Raw genomic sequence first — 17,075 nt, 5'->3', positions numbered from 1 at the left:
TTCTTCAGACTGTTTCCAACAAGTGATGAGATTTGGAGTTTAGTAAATATTTGTAGAACATAACTGAGAAAGAGCTGTGAAAAGGCTGCAAAGATATATGTGTGGGTGTGATGGAAAGATTGAGAGCATGGTGTATTCAGATTCAATAACGAATTACTTCAGTTACTGTCTGCTTCCCTTTCTATGATTACCCAAATATTACTCTGCTGTCCTTACTATGTTTTCTTTTAGCTTATTTAGAGGAGGTTTTATGGGTATGAAAACTTCTTTGGATGTCAAAAATGCCCCAACTGCTTCTAAAATGATCTAACTGCATCACTGTGAGAGCTTCAGTGTTTTTGTTGGCTGGGTATATAAATCACAGTCAGTATTAACACGTATTAGAGGCATTACTGCTATAACCACAGGCCCGTTTCACACACCTGTGGTGCATGCTCTTCTGCAAGCTATACAAAGCAGAACAAAAATATACTCCCTGAACCACGAAGTCTAGATATACATTCATATATTAAAAGAAGAGAGAACATAAGGCAGGACAGGTAATCCTTTTAATTTTCCATTAGCTGAACAGAATTACTTTTTTGAAGCCTGTCTGGGTAGTGTCATTCTGATAAAGGATGTACAAAGATGAAGTGGCAAATAATGTATCTGCTCAGAGTAAACAATCCAGCATCCCACACACACATTTCAAAATTAACATTTGAGTGAAATTAGAAATAAAAGAATCCTAAGGATAACATTCTTGGTTCTAGCATAAGAATGCTGCTCAGCTACATTTTTATCCTGTTGCTGTGTAGGATTTGCGTTTGTTACACAGCTTTGACCAATATGTGCTTTTCACTCGGTAAGTCTAAGAGAGACTTCAGACTTTTGATTGAGCATTGGGTATGGGCCTTTGGATTTAACATCAGAACAGAACCAAGTGGGGTACTTGAACAAAACCTTTCAAGACAAGAAATGTAGCTGTTCTGTGGGAACGCTCACTGATTGCGCTGAAGAGCTCTTGCTTTCTCAGTTTTAGACCCGAAGAGTGCATATAGACACGCATCTAAAGAAAAGACGGTGTTGCCATAAGTTCCTGCTGCTCAGTTCCTACCCGCAGATTACCTAAAGCTCGTGGCTGCTCTAGGGTATAACTATATATCAGTGCCTCCTATTGCCCTAGTTCAACCATGTATGCTCAAATGAAACAGCAAGGCAGAAAACTAACTCCAGGGCAGTGCTGAAAAAACTCCTCTAAGGCACAAGAAAACAGCCGGGAGGAGCTGCACGCTGTACAGGACGAGCAATCACCTTGTACTCACATTTTGCTCAAGAATGTCTGAATGCGGGAAACATTTCCAATGAAAGTTTAATTGCTGATATGAAACTGCAAAATATTTAGATTTTGGAACTGCTTTCTCACCGATAAGCCTTCCATCAAAGACATGTAATAGTTACCACTTGCTTTACATACACAGATGCTTCCCATAGATTTGGATGAGACACCAACATTCGAGCAAATGTCATTAATAACTGAATTCTGATTTGCTTGAACCCAAGAAGCAAGATGTAGAAATTTCTCAAATTCTTTATGCATGCAAGCAATGCAGTTCTGCATAGCTCAATATTTTGATACAGAAACTCCTACCCTTGCACCTAGCTCTGGGGATTTTCTTTCATCCTGTCAACTGAGCTAATGGAAAAAACTTTCTGATGAGTATTATGAATACAAAACACTCAAGAGATTTCATCTAACACTGGAACAAATGCTGGTAACATTCAATTGCTGGTAGCAAAAGAAGTAAACAATGAAAAGGCTTTTCTCATTAATTATTACTCAGAATTCTGCAGTGTTTTACTTACAAGTGCTGAAGCAAGCAGTTCACTGCAAGCAGGGGATGCAGAGACAATGTTAAGGAGCAAAGCAATGCCTTGCTTTAGTTTTGCTATTTATACTTCTTAGTTTTATTCTCTAGTGTTTTAGCAAAACTCTGAATCTAAGAGGCATTCATGGAAATGACAAACGTGAGGCAGTGCTGCTACCAATCATGTTAATTGCTTCACAGAATTTTTAAATAGGACTTTGCATTTGGTGTGTCAGTGGGAAAACTTAGTTTTGAGAGTAAGCATGCTCTGCAGAAAACATATTTAGGTAAAGCAACTCAAAGTAATACGCTTCATTGTCAGGTTCCTGGCAAGCCATTGCATGAAAGTCACTGGACTAAATCTCACCTAGAGATCAACATTGCCTGATGTAATACAAGAAAATAGTCTCCCTTTCTGCAGCAGCACACTGGGTTGTTGTTTGTTTTGTTTGTTGTGGTTTTTTTTAAAGGTTTCATATTGTCATAAGCAATCTGCTCTTTAGATCTTCTAAGCAGCTGTTGCTTTATAACTCCTGGCAATAATGAATCCTGACTCAGGCTTCTATAAAATAAGGAACTGTCAAGCTTTAGATACAGATGCAGAGAGACATACCTTCCCCTCTAAAATACTGCAACATTTTTTTTACCTTTGTCAAAACAATGCAGAGTTCAGTAAAACGCGTAGAATTAATTAAAAACATAGAATCTTACATCACATAATTTAAAAAAGAAATAAAATCCAACATAATCCTCTCTGTGCATGAGCTTGCAACAAAGCAGAGATAGCAGAGTCCCTCACAGAGGTGAGCGCAATCCCTGTATTTTTGTTTTTGTTCAGCTCTGCAAAAAGACTTGTATGTTTGCAGAGGGAAGAGGAGAATTATTCACAGGTTCCTTACCTCTGCTGCTGGCATACAGGATCACCAGGGCGACCACTGCACAAGTCATGAGGAGCAGCAAGACAGCCAGACTGATTGCCACAAAGCTCCAGGATTTCTTCCCAGATTTTGTTGATTTTTCCACAATATCCATTTGACTTTCTGATTTCCCCATTATGGTAACTCTAGATTGAGGAGAGGAGAGTAAGAAAGAATTAACAGCACAGATAAATCCATACAAATGCATAACAAATCAGAGAGGAAAAAGGAGGCAGAATAAAAGCAAAGACTGATAAAGAAAACTTCCAAATTATTACATGTATTTGTCCATTTGATTGTCCACAGATTTGCCACCCTCATGCTCCATCTCCTGTGCCTACCAGGCTGCCTGTGCCCAGGGTGCGCTGCTGGGGGGCTGTTCTGGACTACACTACCCTGGGCTCTCAGTGGTGCAGCGTCATAACTTGAGGAGCCTGCTTTGGGAAGTATGGAAAAGTCTCATGACCAGGTTGGGCAACTCCTTTCTCCCAAACAGGGAAGGAGGGGAGAAACTGCCTGCTTCCACTCCCCACTTTGAAAAGTATCTTGCTGTTTCAAAGAAATTTCCACTTTTTTTCCTCTGTGGATACAAGTAGGTCTGTAGAGCTCTGTTAGCAGCAGCAGAATCCAAAAAGAGATCCTTCCAGGTGCGAGTGCCTTCGGGCTGTGTCCACTCTGTCCTTCGCGCAGATGAAGGGTTTGGCAAGTCGAAGGCGCCTAGACCGTGTGTCAGCTCCCAGGTCCGCAGGAGTGTGTGACCTCCAGCTTCTCAGTCTTCTCGGAGCCATGCTCAAACTTGGGAGCTCAGCCGTCTGCAGTTCCCAGCTCCAGGCAAATGCTCCTGAGCAGCAGGGGGAGGAGGGGTTGCATCGCAGCAGCAGGCAGGGCTGGGCACTCTCAGCCTGCTAGCAGCACAAGCTGCAGCTCCTCACAAGTTTCCTCCAGCTTTCCCGAAATCTCCCACCGGGTTATTTGGCCGCTGTGCTCACAGGAGGAGTGTGAAGTCAGGGAGGTGCAAACCTGCTGAATCCCACTGGCTCTGAGAGTGCTGGCAGCTTTTGGGTGCAATGGAACAGCTTCTTGCTTGAAAACACCCGATTTATAGATCATTGCAGGCAATGCACAGAATCCTTTTACACTACTGCTTGGAAATCTGTCCAGTAACAACTGGGAAACACAGTAAAAGGGCAGGATAGGCATGTGATTTCCCTTGGGTTTTATTTTATTCTTTTGCAGAACTGACTTTGGAATGAAAGAGAAGCAGGTTGGGTTTTCTTTCTTCCCTGCAGGCTGGTTTATTGAACTAGCGTAACTCACTGCCAAAGTTCACACTCTATAAATTTTAAGGTCGGTACCTCTCTGGACCTGAGTGCTTCAGCAGCACTCCCAAGTTTTTGTGCATGTTCAGGATGAAGTGCTGAGGGCAGAGCAGGGATTTCTTTGTGGCAGTCCTGTTTACCGGGAACGCGCGCGCGGAGTGTTCCAAGAATGTGAACGCAGACCTGTTTCCGTGAATGGGGTAGGAAACAATGAATGCCAGTTTCTTCTGCCAGGAGTCTAAGTCTCCTCTTCTAGTCAGTATTCTGCCTCAAAACCCCTGTGAGAATTTGCCTTTTTTTTTTTTTTTTTTTCTTCAGTCATGTTATCTTAGGCTTCTGTCAAGTGTGAAGGCTGCTATTCTCATCCCACCATCTGAAGAGAAGTATAAGAACACAAAGATCTGAAAGAAATGCATACACTTTGCAGATCCTGGCTGTCCATATGTGAAAACTAGCTACAGAAGGGAAGGTTGCTTTTAAGGACAAAGCTGTACATTTAATGACGAGCTAAGCGATCTCTTATTTCTGTTTGTATGAAGCTCTACAGCTAACAAAAGACTAGTTTCCTTTGTATGTATTAATTTCCTTATTGCTGAACAGTTTTATTGTTACCTTACGATGTAGGTGGCTCTGAGGAAGGTCTACCTAGTTCAGGTGCACAATACTGCAACAGACAAGCAACTACACAGGATTTAATGTAGTTATTCCTGTAATGTGGCTATAAGATCCTGAAGGGCATTATTTTCCCATTTCACAGGTGGAGAATCAAGATGCCAAGAATCTAGTATTTATTCCTACTGCTTTCTGTGTGTGCCAGTTGTAGCCATTGTGACTAAGGTGGTCTTTGAGGCTAGGAATGCTATGAGTGATTCACGCTGCTGGCTACTCAGGGTGCAGACCCTAGCCCCCCATGTAATCAAGGGATAAGAGGACTTGCAAAATCCTAAATAACATCTGTAATAAATATTTTGAAAATGGCCCAAAGTGACTTGAGGTTATACATGAGCACCAAGAACGTACATCTCTCTTACGTCCCCAGAAAATTCATAGATTCCCTCAAAAAGAATTGACCTAATCATAAAGAAAATACTTTTTTCCTCCTTTTTTTGTTTTGTTTTAATTTTGGGAGGAAGTGGGAACTATATCAAGAATCTCTTCCTGTATCTCTAATGGCTTTGCTTCCGTGTAGAGCTGAGGAAAAGGTGTACTGTTTCCACTAGGAAGTGCAAGGAACTTTTGGGTGTAGCAATGGCATTGGCTTGCTTTTCTAAAGGTTATGTTAGACCAATCTGAATGTGAGCCTGGAAAATCAGTAGTGACAAATATTTTGTATTTCTTTTGCCTTTGCAGTTCAACTTTGAAATAAACTGCTTAGTATTTGTAATGAAAATACTTCCATTGTCAGGTCTCAGGCAGGTTTTAGTGACAAAGGGTGTAGGTACTACTGAGCCTGTTTTGGATTAGAGAATGTCAGAAAAGGCAGAAGACGGATTAGTAAGTTTATCATGTTCCTTCAGGTCCTATTTTAAATTATTTTTTTACCTGTTCTTCTACACTAAGTCAGCATCTGGGTGAACAATAGCAGTGCATAACCCAAAGCAGTCACCTAGAAGCCTGCAGCTGCAGAGAAGCAAAGGAAATCCCTGATTATTAATACCATTTTCTGTTGGGAAAAGTTAGTTTTATCCTCTTAAGATTCAAATTTGGATTGATTGGCAAACACAGCGTATAATTTAAGTGTCTTGGGTAGATATACATTTTCTTTTCCAGGCAAGTACAACCAAGTCAATTGAAAGCCATCAGGATGTGCTTGACGGCAAGGCATAGCCAGTACAGGCTCCGAATACAATCCCAGAACACAGTCCCAACAGTCCGTAGGCTTAGCAGCAACTGTTGCAACATCCTATAAGTGTGTGCTTTCAAGTGATTAAATTATACAGAGTATACAGACAGCAGATAATCATATCCCATGTGCTGGACCTAAAGAAGCTGGAATTGGTCATTGTTCTTAAGATACTGGTGAAATAAACTGAGTATTTTTGCTGACAAAATACACTGGGGAAAACGGATGTAGACGTTCCTGAAAAGAATCCTTTTGTACCTTTTAACTCTGAAGGAAATATATTTTTTTTTTTCTACTTGATGCATCTATCAGTAAATTCCCCTCTTAAGGAGGGGCAAGCAGAGCTTATATTAAAGGCAGCCAAGGGAGCTGTAATAATGCATGCGAGGGCAGAATTATGCCCTCAGTACCTCAGTATAGGCACGCTGAAGGTGGGAAGACTTAAATATTTTGCAAAGGACTTTTATGGGTGTGAGAGGATCTGGTGACATGATACATTTCTGGTTTGTGATGAAGCTTGTGAGGGGTGACATGAGCTATAAAATACACATTGTTAGACACAGAGATAGCAACACTAGACAGCATGATTTTGATTTAAGTATGTTCTATCTTGTTTTCACTAGATATTTCTCTTTATGATGGGAAATCTGGTAAGATGTATTTAAATTGCTGTGCTGTCAGAGAGTTTAAAAAAAAAACAAAACAAACTGCCCCTCTTCTGTATGAGGGGAAGCACCAGCAACTGTAAAGGACATATTTGCAGAATCATCAATTTTGATTGTCTTGAGCAACTTTGTGTGGTCACTGAAATAGAGTAATCTGTCATTTTGACAGTTCTCCACTAGTGTGGTGAGGTCCCTGTGCTGTTTGTTGCTCTGAAGGGGAAGGACCTATTTTGGTTTCTGACACAGCCAGTATCACCCTGTAGCCTTTATGGCAAAGGAGATCTGATGATGCAAAGTTGAAGTTGTTTTGGGTTTGGTTTTTTTTTTTTTTTTTTCTTTTCCTAAATCTCACATTCAACTGAATTGTTTATAAAATTTGTTTTCTGCAGTGCATTTCAACCAGAAATTGCTAGAGGACGTTCAGTTCCTTTATACCCTAATGCAGAAGCTGAGGCACAGGAAAGTGTTGTGGCTTGTCGAAGTTACTGCCTGCAGAAATTTTCACGTATGGGCCTTTCATCCGCTGGTCTAGTTCATAATCCATTAGACCCTGATTTTATAAATTAGCTTTAAAAGTGTAATCTCTTTTTTCGATAACGTGAAGGTGAACACTGATCTGGGGGTTTCTTCTCCCAGAAACAAACACTAGGGGCTGCCAGAAAACATGCTCTTTCCCCAGAGCAATGTAGATGCCCAACATATGAAGCAACGAGGCATCTGCTGCATGTACTGGGCTACTTTGGAAGGATTTTTTCCTTTTTGCTTGCTTTGTAACTAAAGGAAGTTCTGTTACTGGAATCTGGACTTGTAAAGAGCTTGCGAAGGCAGGGTTAAAGTTGAAAAAAAGCCTCAAATCATACATTTTTACACCTGGATCACGGAGAGGTGGGGCTTGAGTAGCCAATCTGGCTGACTGCCTCCTTTTAGGCTGTTCTTACTGTGAGCGTTAAGACCCCATGCATGACTGAAGAGGTGCCTCCTCAGGCATGAGGCACCCCAAACCGCACAGAAGTACTGCAGTTCCAGCACAGAGGGGGAGCTGGTCTGGAGTTTGCATACGCTTTTCTCCTTGGGAAAATTTCTCAAGTCTGGGAGGAATTTATGGTCAGAGAGCTCCTGCCCTGAACAGCGAATAGTTGAGCTGGTGCCTCGCTTGCCTGGGAGACCGTACTTGAATCAGGGCTGTGAATATTTTTGCTTTCATATTTCCCTTGGAGAATCTGGAATAACCATGGGTATACCTGGGGCACTGCGCTGGGAGAAGATAGTATTCAAGGATACTACTATCTTTCTCAGAAGTTTAGTTGCTATGTCTTAGTTGCCTACAATGTCAGATTAACCTTCAACTCTCCATTTAGATGGAATTGATTCTAAAGATAAAAACTGTGAAGGGTTGTACTTTTCCTTTCTCTGCATATGTTTGCTTTACCATCGTTGTACCTCAAAACCCCTGTGCCTGCTAGGATTATATGAGAATATATTACCCAATTTAGTTCCCTGCCATCCTGAGGTTTTGCAGTCTTTCCTCGGTGCTATGACCTTCTCCAACAATTTATTCAGGTTGCACTAAGTTTATTGTGTTTAGTATTGATGTAATTGAATGTGCTGGGTCATCTGAATAGATGTTCTAAAGGTTGCTGCTCTCTGTATACACCAGGAAAATCAGGGGCTGCATGAACAATAGGGTAGTTATTTCCCAGCCAGTGCCCTGGGTTCTCCTGCAGGTATTAAACATCTGCATCAAATGTATAAACAACTCTGTGTTCTAAAGCAATCAAAAGCAAACAGGACATGATGCTGACATAATCTTTGGTATGGTGTGTCTTAAGTATTGTTACCATGGAAACAAGGTATCCATCTCTACCTGTACACTTTTTATGTCCTTATAAACTGATCCATACTAAGATGTGAGAGAAAATCACATATCTATGGATGCCAGGGTTTTGCACTTTGCCATGAATACTCTGCCTGTGCAAAAAGTCACATATAAATCTTGATTTTAGGCAGTCATCCAAAGCCTTTTGAGTGATGTGGGCATGCAACATCTGTCATGACATCACTTCCATACAAGGTGATTAACACCGAGGCTTTTGAAGGGCTCTGATGGGCTGGCCTTGGCAACTACTTGCAAGGCGACGGTCCACGAGAATCAGTGCAACTCCTAGTGGAGTGTGATGTGGTATGTTGCCTAACTTTTCTATGAATTTATTCCTCTGGAATGGCCAATACCTTCTGTTCTGGCTATCGCTGGCACATCAAAGTATGAAGAGCTATCTCTGTTCTGATGCAGCAGCACTATTGTCAAACCAACACAGTGCAGATTCAGCTTCCAAGCAAGGACTGGAAAGGACCTTGCCTGCACTTCACTGTGCAGTAATGTCTCTGAAAAATCAGCACAAATCTTGCAGAAAGGGTGTTGCTTTAGTATATGTTGATCATACGCTTTGACTCTGGCTTTAGACATTAGAACTGATTAGCTGGAAAATTTCCCTGTTTCATGTCCCAATCCTATAATGTTTGCACACATACAAACACCATACATAGACAGGGATTTTTGACTCTCTCATGCAAAAAGAAGGGCACTGCAAAATCTAGCAAGCAAAAACTCTCTAATGTGTATTGGATGGACAGTCTTCTTCCAATAGTAATTCAACAAGAATTGCTCTGTGGAATTTTCCTTGCCTCTGATACAAACAGCAAAAGCAGCTTGTTTTGAAAAGTCATCCATAGGTGACAAACCAAAGATGAGTAGTTTACCAATTAATTGCATACGTTTTTGTCCCACATGTCTTCTTTTTTCCTTTCTGATTTCTTTCTGAGCCCTCTCCTCTTTCAATAGGGTAAAATACAGCAACACGAGATAATTGTGTTCTCTTTAACTTGTAAGAGTTTTAGGACTGGGGGACACCTTAATTCTAGCTGGGGCACAGTAAGTAATGTAAATGAATGTGTTAATAGGCAAAGCCCATGCTTATGCTATCTTGCATTGTAGCTCTGCATTTCGTTTTGATTCTATTGCTTTGGATTCTGCTACTGATGGATAACAAAGATTTCACACTCGGAACAGATGGGTCATTTAAGAGTGGATTTTTTCAAACGTGAAATCTTCATATTTTTTTTCCTTTCAGTCAGATTTATTCACCATGTACAATTTGGCAACTGTATCTATCCCTATATCCTGGTATAAGTGCAACACCAGATCTGAAATCACTTGCATGTGAAATATTTCTCATTTCTTCTTTAACGCGGATTACAAATTTGTGTGTGTGTGTGTGTGAGGCATGGGTATGGAGAGCTGCTTGCAAACTCTTTGAAGAAACTGCTTAAAAACTCTTTTGTGGCTTACCTCTTTGTCTCTAGTACAATAAAGAACCACGAGACTGGAAAGATAGCTAATCTCTGTTGTGACCCCGGTTTCAATGTTCAGGTTACAGAGGTACAAAGATGTACTTTCTTCTGTGTATATGAATTAATCCAAATAGGAAAACTCACCTAAACCAAGAGTTATAATGTGTGTCTAAAACTGTCCTGTTTACTATCAACATCACTAGTTGTAGTAACCACAACAGTATGCACTATTCCAGTACTGTCGAATGTTAGTAAATATCTTCATTAATCTCAGTCTCTTCAGTCTAAGCAGTTGCTTTCTGAAGAGTTAAAGCAGTATTGAAGAAAATGTGATAGAAATGAGTCTAGTTTACACGTTTACCTTAGATACAGAAGAAAATCTGAAGCTATAGGGTGACTTTAAAAAAAAACGACCAATCAAATAGCCTAATAGCCTAGCCCACAGTAAATCAGCACAATGAATGACTCCAGGACAATGGCTGGATGCTACCCTTTGATTCATTGTAGCCTGCTACAGAGGGTAACTCATTGTGCTCAAAAATAATGGGTTTATCTTTGAGAGCCAGTGTACCCTGTCATCTGCCAACAAGCATTAAAAGAAAAAACTAATCAACTCCCTCCCAGTACTCAAATATCTTCTTATAGCTGGTTGGTTACCAGATGTGTGTAGCATAAATAAGTCCTAGTAGATGCACACCCAAAACAGATTAGAATTGGGAAAACGCTGAAGTTTAGATGATATTTCAAAACTCTTCTCTAACCCTCCCTTTAGAGATAGTGATCTTTTGAACATCATCATCAGAAAAAGATGTCAGATATTAGTGGTATTATGTATAAAAGGTGTGCAATGATTTCTGCAACGAATTTCTAAATGCATCATGCACTTTACACAGAGAAGTAGTAAAAATGTGAAGTTGTCTTACCTCTGTCTTGTGGAGAATGTTTTTCAGCTGCAGAGGTCAGGTGGCTTGTGTAGTTTCTGAGATGTAATTGGAATGTTTGTGTTCCCTGGCAGTCAGAAACAAATGCCTATTTGTATTTTCAGCACTGATCTCTTTAACAGGCTCTCCCCGATAATGGTCTTGCAAAATACTGTGCCTAAATCTCCCTTTCTCTTTCCCTTGTACGTTCACTTTCGCACACAGGTGGCTTAGAACGCCCAATGAATTAAATGCTCTGCTCAGAGACTTCTCAGGGAGAATTAACCCTTTCCACCATATTTGAAATCAGTTGATTTTATATCTAGACTGGAAAACAGATTGTGCAGTAGGCACAAACAATGCTGTCCTTAAGTGGACAAGGTGATTTCCTAGCTTGTTAGCATTTAGAAAAGTCTCTCCTGCTACAGTAATTAATTCTTAGTAAAGTTCTCATTTTACATGATAAGCTTTACTACTTTCCCAAGAGATTTTTCAGGTATCTACGGTAGGAAACCTTCTTCTGGAAGCCAGTGTCTTATTTTCCATGTACTTAATTTCAGTACAGTGATGAATATTGCAATTACATTTTTAATGACACAACATTTTAAAATTATATGTGTATGACTCAAAAGGTATATTCTTGCATTATATTGCTGTATGGGAAGATGGATTACAAATAAAATGAATTTAATATATTTTACTTGAAATTATTTTCAGCTACAGAGCACATAAAATTCAGCTGTAATATTCATTAAATGCACTGTTTATATCTTACAAATGACAGAAGATAGTTCTACTTTCCAAAAAACGATATTCAGACCAGTAGTCATATGCATTTAAACACCATGCATATATGATTTAATTGAACATAAGAGGCCCAAACCATAAGATCCTCTTCAATAAATTGTTATTGGTTTCAGCAAGTCTGTCCATGGTCTGAAGTCCCGAATTACTAAAATGTTTATAAAATCTGCTTAACTTTTGGCAAACTTCCCCTTTTCATCCCCACCTTACCTCTTTGTCACCTGCCCCTGACAGTTAGGACACTGTTGTGGAAGCTAGGTTTGCATCATTCAGCCCAAAGATGTATTGAACTTGCATCCTGAACGAGCAGAGTTGGTGGTTGTGTGGAAAGTGCTTGTGGCGGTACAAGGAGCTGCAGGATAAAAGAAGGTAGAGAGGTCTGGTGAGTTCTTTCAGGTAGTAACGGCTGGAGGTGGCTTACATTAGGAATGAAGCCTGGCTCTGGAGGTGCAGAGGTATGTGACTGATCACTAGAAAAGGATTTGGATTCTAAGATGCATCTCTGGCTGGAGTTTCCCATTAGGTACCAGTTGGCTGGCATATGGTTTGCTCCCAGTAGCAGCCAACTCTGCATGCAGTACAGGGTGCCTAAGTGGCATGTGGATTCTAATGTACAACAAAGAATCTGGGGCTAAAACTTAGGCAGTGTCATGCCTATAGGAAGGTATTTAAATGCTTTTATTGTTTCTTAACCCTTGCAATTGTCAACAAAGTAAATACAAAATCTGTACCGGCAGGCTGCATGCTGTGGGATGCCCAGGATGCTTTCTTGTTCCCACTGAGGGCTGAGGCTCTGCCTTTACTTGTGCAGAGACAGTTGTACAAATAAACAAGTGGCTATCAGACACAGAACAGAGGGGTGACCTTTACCAGCATCGCTGACTGGGGAAAGGGTTTGATGACAATCTGTAGCTCTTTATCAATAATGTAAAATGTAAAAATAATGTGATCTTCAAAGCACTTTGCAGCTAGAACTGAGATACTGACAAGCATCTGAAATAGAGCATTATCCCCATTTTACAGATGAAAAAAAGTCACACAGAGAATCAAAGTCAAGATTAGATTAACAGATATTAGTGCCAGAGGATCTATTATGTATTGTCTTGCATCTGGCAGAACAGAGCAGAAAATATCATACAGATTACTCCAGTAAATTTATAACCTCTGTTTGGACTTAGGAAAAGGCCTTCAGAGCTGACATAAGGACACTACACCATTTTAAGTTGCTTGCAGGGCACTGTTGGAAGTTCGTATCATATTCCAGTATGAGTTTATTTAACTTCTAGCTGCCTCATCTAGTTTTGTTTGAGTAATTTAAGAGGCCTCCACATTGCCTAAATCTCCTTTGCATTTCTGCTACCTAGAGATAAGTATCAAGTTACTACTAAACTGACAACACTGCATTTCTTTATTCCTTTAGTCTACAGATGTTATTAACTCTTTCTTTTACATAACAGGACTTAGGCTTTTCAAAATTAAAAAGAACAATAGATCATTTTTAGAAAGTATAGTATTTACTGTTAATTTCTTCTCTCCCACTTTGTCTGTTTCATTTCTCTGCTGCATGCAAAAAAATAATTTGGCCCTATTGCAATATCTATAGTATGAGAATCTTTGGAAATATGTGTGGTCCAGTGTTTGTAGAACTAGAGCCTTCGTTAATTATGTCTTACGTGCATTACTATTTGTGTGTAATATAACAAAAATAATAGCAATACAATCAACTTGAGAAACCTTAACTCTACAGTTGGTATCAGGTGACTGATCACAGACTACTGAAAGGCAGTTTTGTGGTAAAATTACAACTTAGTTCAGCTTAGCTTAAAGTAAACCTCCTAATCTTGCCTCTAGGACTCTTATCACTTCACATATTTGTTGAATATTAGATGCCTATGAATTGAGTAAATTGATGTCCCTATGAGTTTGGAAATTCTAGAATATAAATAATTTCAGAAACGGCACTAACTATTAGGAAATGTTATGGAATGGAGAGGACAGTTACAGGGGAAGCTCTTGGGAGGAAACTCGGTCAGATTTATGCAGACAGACTAGAAAAGGTCTGGAGGAGGGCCATGATTATTGAAGGGCTGGAGAACCTGCCCTATGAGGAAAGACTGAAGGAGTTAGGTCCCTTCTCCCTGTAGAAGGGAAAGCTCAGGGGGCACCTCATCACAGTACTCCAGTACTTAAAGGGCAGCTGCAAAAAGGACGGAGGCTCTCTCCTTACTAGGAGCTGTGTGGAGAAGACAAGGTGCAACAGTAGCAAGTTGCACTGGGAAAGGTTTAATCTTCATGTAAGAAAGAATTTTTTTTGGTTTGTTTTTACAGTGGGAACAACCAGTCAGTGGAACAGCCTCCCCAGGGACACAACAGAGTCCCCAGCACTAGAGGTTTTCAAGGTGTGACTGGACAGGGTGCTAGCTGATCTGGTCTGCCTCCCTTCCCCGTGAGAGGCTGGCTCAGATGATCTTTTGAGGTCTCTTCCAACCTGGGCTGTTTTATGATTCTGTGAAAAATGTTTTGTGGCTAGGAATTGGCTTAAGTGTGTGCTTAAAAGGTGTGTCGAATCAGGTCTGGGATACCAAATCCACCACCAGTTACGATCAATTAGAAGTTTCCCTGTTGAGAAGTGATTTGGGTCTTTCAAAATGACACAGTCTATTCTAAACTGTCAGTTCTGTGGCATTTCCCTCTACATCTCTACTTGATGTGTGATTATATTGCAGTTCATCAGTCAGGTTTATTAGGAGACTTAATTGGATTGCATTAGCTGGCATTTAAGCCATCCAAAACAGTTGAGAATGCAATCAATTAAAACATCCAAACACATTAATGATGTAGACACAGGGCAATTTATGTAGATGGCTAATTACCTGTTTTCTCCAGTAAGTAGATTTTATTGCCCAAGAATGGACAAATGATGCATGAGAAGAAAGGAATCAGCACTGAAAAAATACTCGTGGCGAGGTTACAAAAAAAAAAAAGAAAGAAAATGGCAAGGTATAAATGTTTCTATTGTTAAAACTCTATACAAAGTATAAAGAATAAATCCTACACTGTTACCAGCACTCAGAGATGTTCCTAATATTGTAAGATTTTAATGTGACTTTTGAGGAACATATTGAGCATATTACCAGTGTTTGAATGTCTTCTAATATGACACCTGAGGTTTCTAAGCAATCAAGATGCTCCATGCAGTGGTCATTTTAAGTGGGAAAATTCTAATCACTGTCATTTTTTCATTTCATCCGCTACTGATCTGGATCTAAAACTGTGGCTCCCTTGTGACTTCTGATCCCTACACATCATGCTGTGTGATGCCCATGCAGTGTATTTGCTAGGTTGCATTAGGTGTATGCAGCACTGACCTGGAGATGAAAGTACAACTGAGGGGCGTAACAAAATGCAAAACAGGAATGGAATGGAATCATTAACATCCTCCTGTGTTTCCTGCTCCCTCCTACACTCCCCCTCTGGCTTTACAGCTAAATTTTCTCATTTACTGTGACGCAGTTCAGGAATGAGACATGCAGACTTATTATCAGATACTGTTCTTAATTTCCTTTACAGTCTGTGGGGAAATCCTTATGCTAGTTTATTTTCTGTAACTCTTGACTTTTTGGAATAGTGTAGGACATGCACAAATACAAAAACGATCAGGTTGGATGGTAAAACACCTAAAGCCACAGCTAATCTGGCGGGTTAAACTGTCTTGCATTACGTGCAGAACAAGTACTCAGTGGTTCTCAGGGACACAGAGAAGACTTGTCAAGGTCTCAAGGAGGTTTTGGCTATGCTTCATATGCCCAAAATAAACTTTGGAAATAAGTCAACTGAAAATCAAATAGTTGCATGTGTCTTAGATGTCAGGTTATACATTTGTATTGAGGTGAGTGGCACCAGGCTATGACAAAAGGGAAGGCCAGGACTGAGCAATGGCAGCAGGCCAGAACAGAAGCCATGGTATTTTGCTTGCACACCTGTTGCCAGCCTGTTGGTGAGAAACTGAAAATGATATCACTGTGATCGTGATTCTTTTCTACTCTCTGCTGACATATCTTTGGGACTGGCTTGTGTTCTCTAACCTTGCCATCTGGAATGGCATTTTCTTCCCCACCTGTCCTCATATGTTCTCAACTGCTGAATGCTACAAACAGCAGTATCATCCTGGATTTGCCTTCTACCCTCTGAGCACTTTTGTGACCAAATAAATCACAGGTCCTGTGCTTGGAATGTCAGAGTTATACACATCTGTGACACAGGTGCAGGTCTGCAGTGTTCTTTGGCATCCTACAGAACAAATGAATATGAAAAAGTCATTCCTGGAACCCAGAGCAGGAGTAGGAGGAGAAAGAGCCTTCCAAATCCCACAGCTTTGGAGTGCTGCGCCTTGTAAGTAATCAGTCACTTTTCATAAGTTGTCATTGAGTAATGGCTGACTGAACCAACAGATTTCAACACAGACCAGTTAGGGTGAAATGCGATTGAAATAGCCAAGACTCCAAAGGCAGACTATAATGCCAGTGATAATTTCATGTAACACATTAAATTAATGGTGACAGCAACTCCTTGGAGCCCTTGCAAATTAGAAATTGCTCGATGCACAAGCAATACAATGATAACACAGTTAATCTGCAGGGAAATGATAGTAAAAGAAATGGCTTTTAGATTAGCTGTCATTAGAGTAAAACATCTGCCTCTGCAAGTCAAGGGGAATGTCCTCATCTATGCACACGGGAACTCATTAAAGTTACTGGGTTTGTAAGCTAGACCCAAATTTCCACCATGATCTACATCTGGGAAGCACAACGAATTAGACTGAAATTCATGAAGATGACTTCCCAGGCAATATGTCAGCTTCAAAAATGCATTTGATCAGTTGCTGAAGTTAGCTCATGTATTTAGATTTTTAGTACCTGGGAGCACGTACCTAAAAAATAGGAAAAATAAATGGGAGTGATATGATTTTGAAAGGAATAAGACCTTTTAAGATCACAAAAGTTTGAAGTTTAGCTCTGTCTGAACTCTCAGGAAAAACTTTCAGTTGACTATTTAATTCCAAACAATTTGTCATCATTTCTGCTGTTTCTGTTCTTTATCTGCTGGACTGCAGAGCGTAAGGTCAGGAAACTTCACTTGTGTAACTGTATTTGTGATGCAAATATTCTCACTTCTGATTTTCCTTTTATATTCTTGTGTGGAATGTTGAATACTTCATAGAGGCAAGACTGGCAGGCAATGGTTTGTGTTAGAAATGTTCTCAATCATGATTTCAAAGTTTTCTTTCATTATTCACTACCTGGTGACAATGTGCAACAAAGTAGGGTTTTTTGCAGTTATTACAGCGTGACTGGTGTGTTACTAAAGGTTGCAGAGTGCTTTAAAGGAACAAAATTCATAGGAAGCAAGGAA

At 40.2% G+C, this 17,075-nt stretch overlaps 1 protein-coding gene across 3 annotated transcripts in view; it reads right to left on the bottom strand.

Annotated features, from left to right (window-relative positions):
- MMEL1 (membrane metalloendopeptidase like 1) overlaps positions 1-11,004 on the bottom strand; it is a 40,181-nt gene extending 29,177 nt beyond the window's left edge. Inside the window, exons 1-2 of one of the 3 annotated variants that reach the window (XM_037380163.1) lie at positions 10,863-11,004; positions 2,747-2,910 (exon numbers count right to left, since the gene is read on the bottom strand). In XM_037380163.1, the coding sequence (XP_037236060.1) occupies positions 2,747-2,900 (154 nt within the window). In that variant the 5' untranslated portion in view covers positions 2,901-2,910; positions 10,863-11,004. Of the gene's footprint in view, positions 1-2,746; positions 2,911-3,042; positions 3,664-10,862 lie in introns of those variants that run through there. The other 2 variants (XM_037380164.1, XM_037380162.1) reach the window with 2 other exon arrangements.
- Between the last annotated feature and the right edge of the window lie 6,071 nt (positions 11,005-17,075).

The sequence above is a fragment of the Falco rusticolus genome, chromosome 3 (assembly GCF_015220075.1).
Source record: "Falco rusticolus isolate bFalRus1 chromosome 3, bFalRus1.pri, whole genome shotgun sequence".
NCBI classification, from domain to species: domain Eukaryota; kingdom Metazoa; phylum Chordata; class Aves; order Falconiformes; family Falconidae; genus Falco; species Falco rusticolus.
The sequence above is the reverse complement of the archived record's forward strand: the minus strand, read 5'-3'. Positions and strand labels throughout refer to the sequence as shown.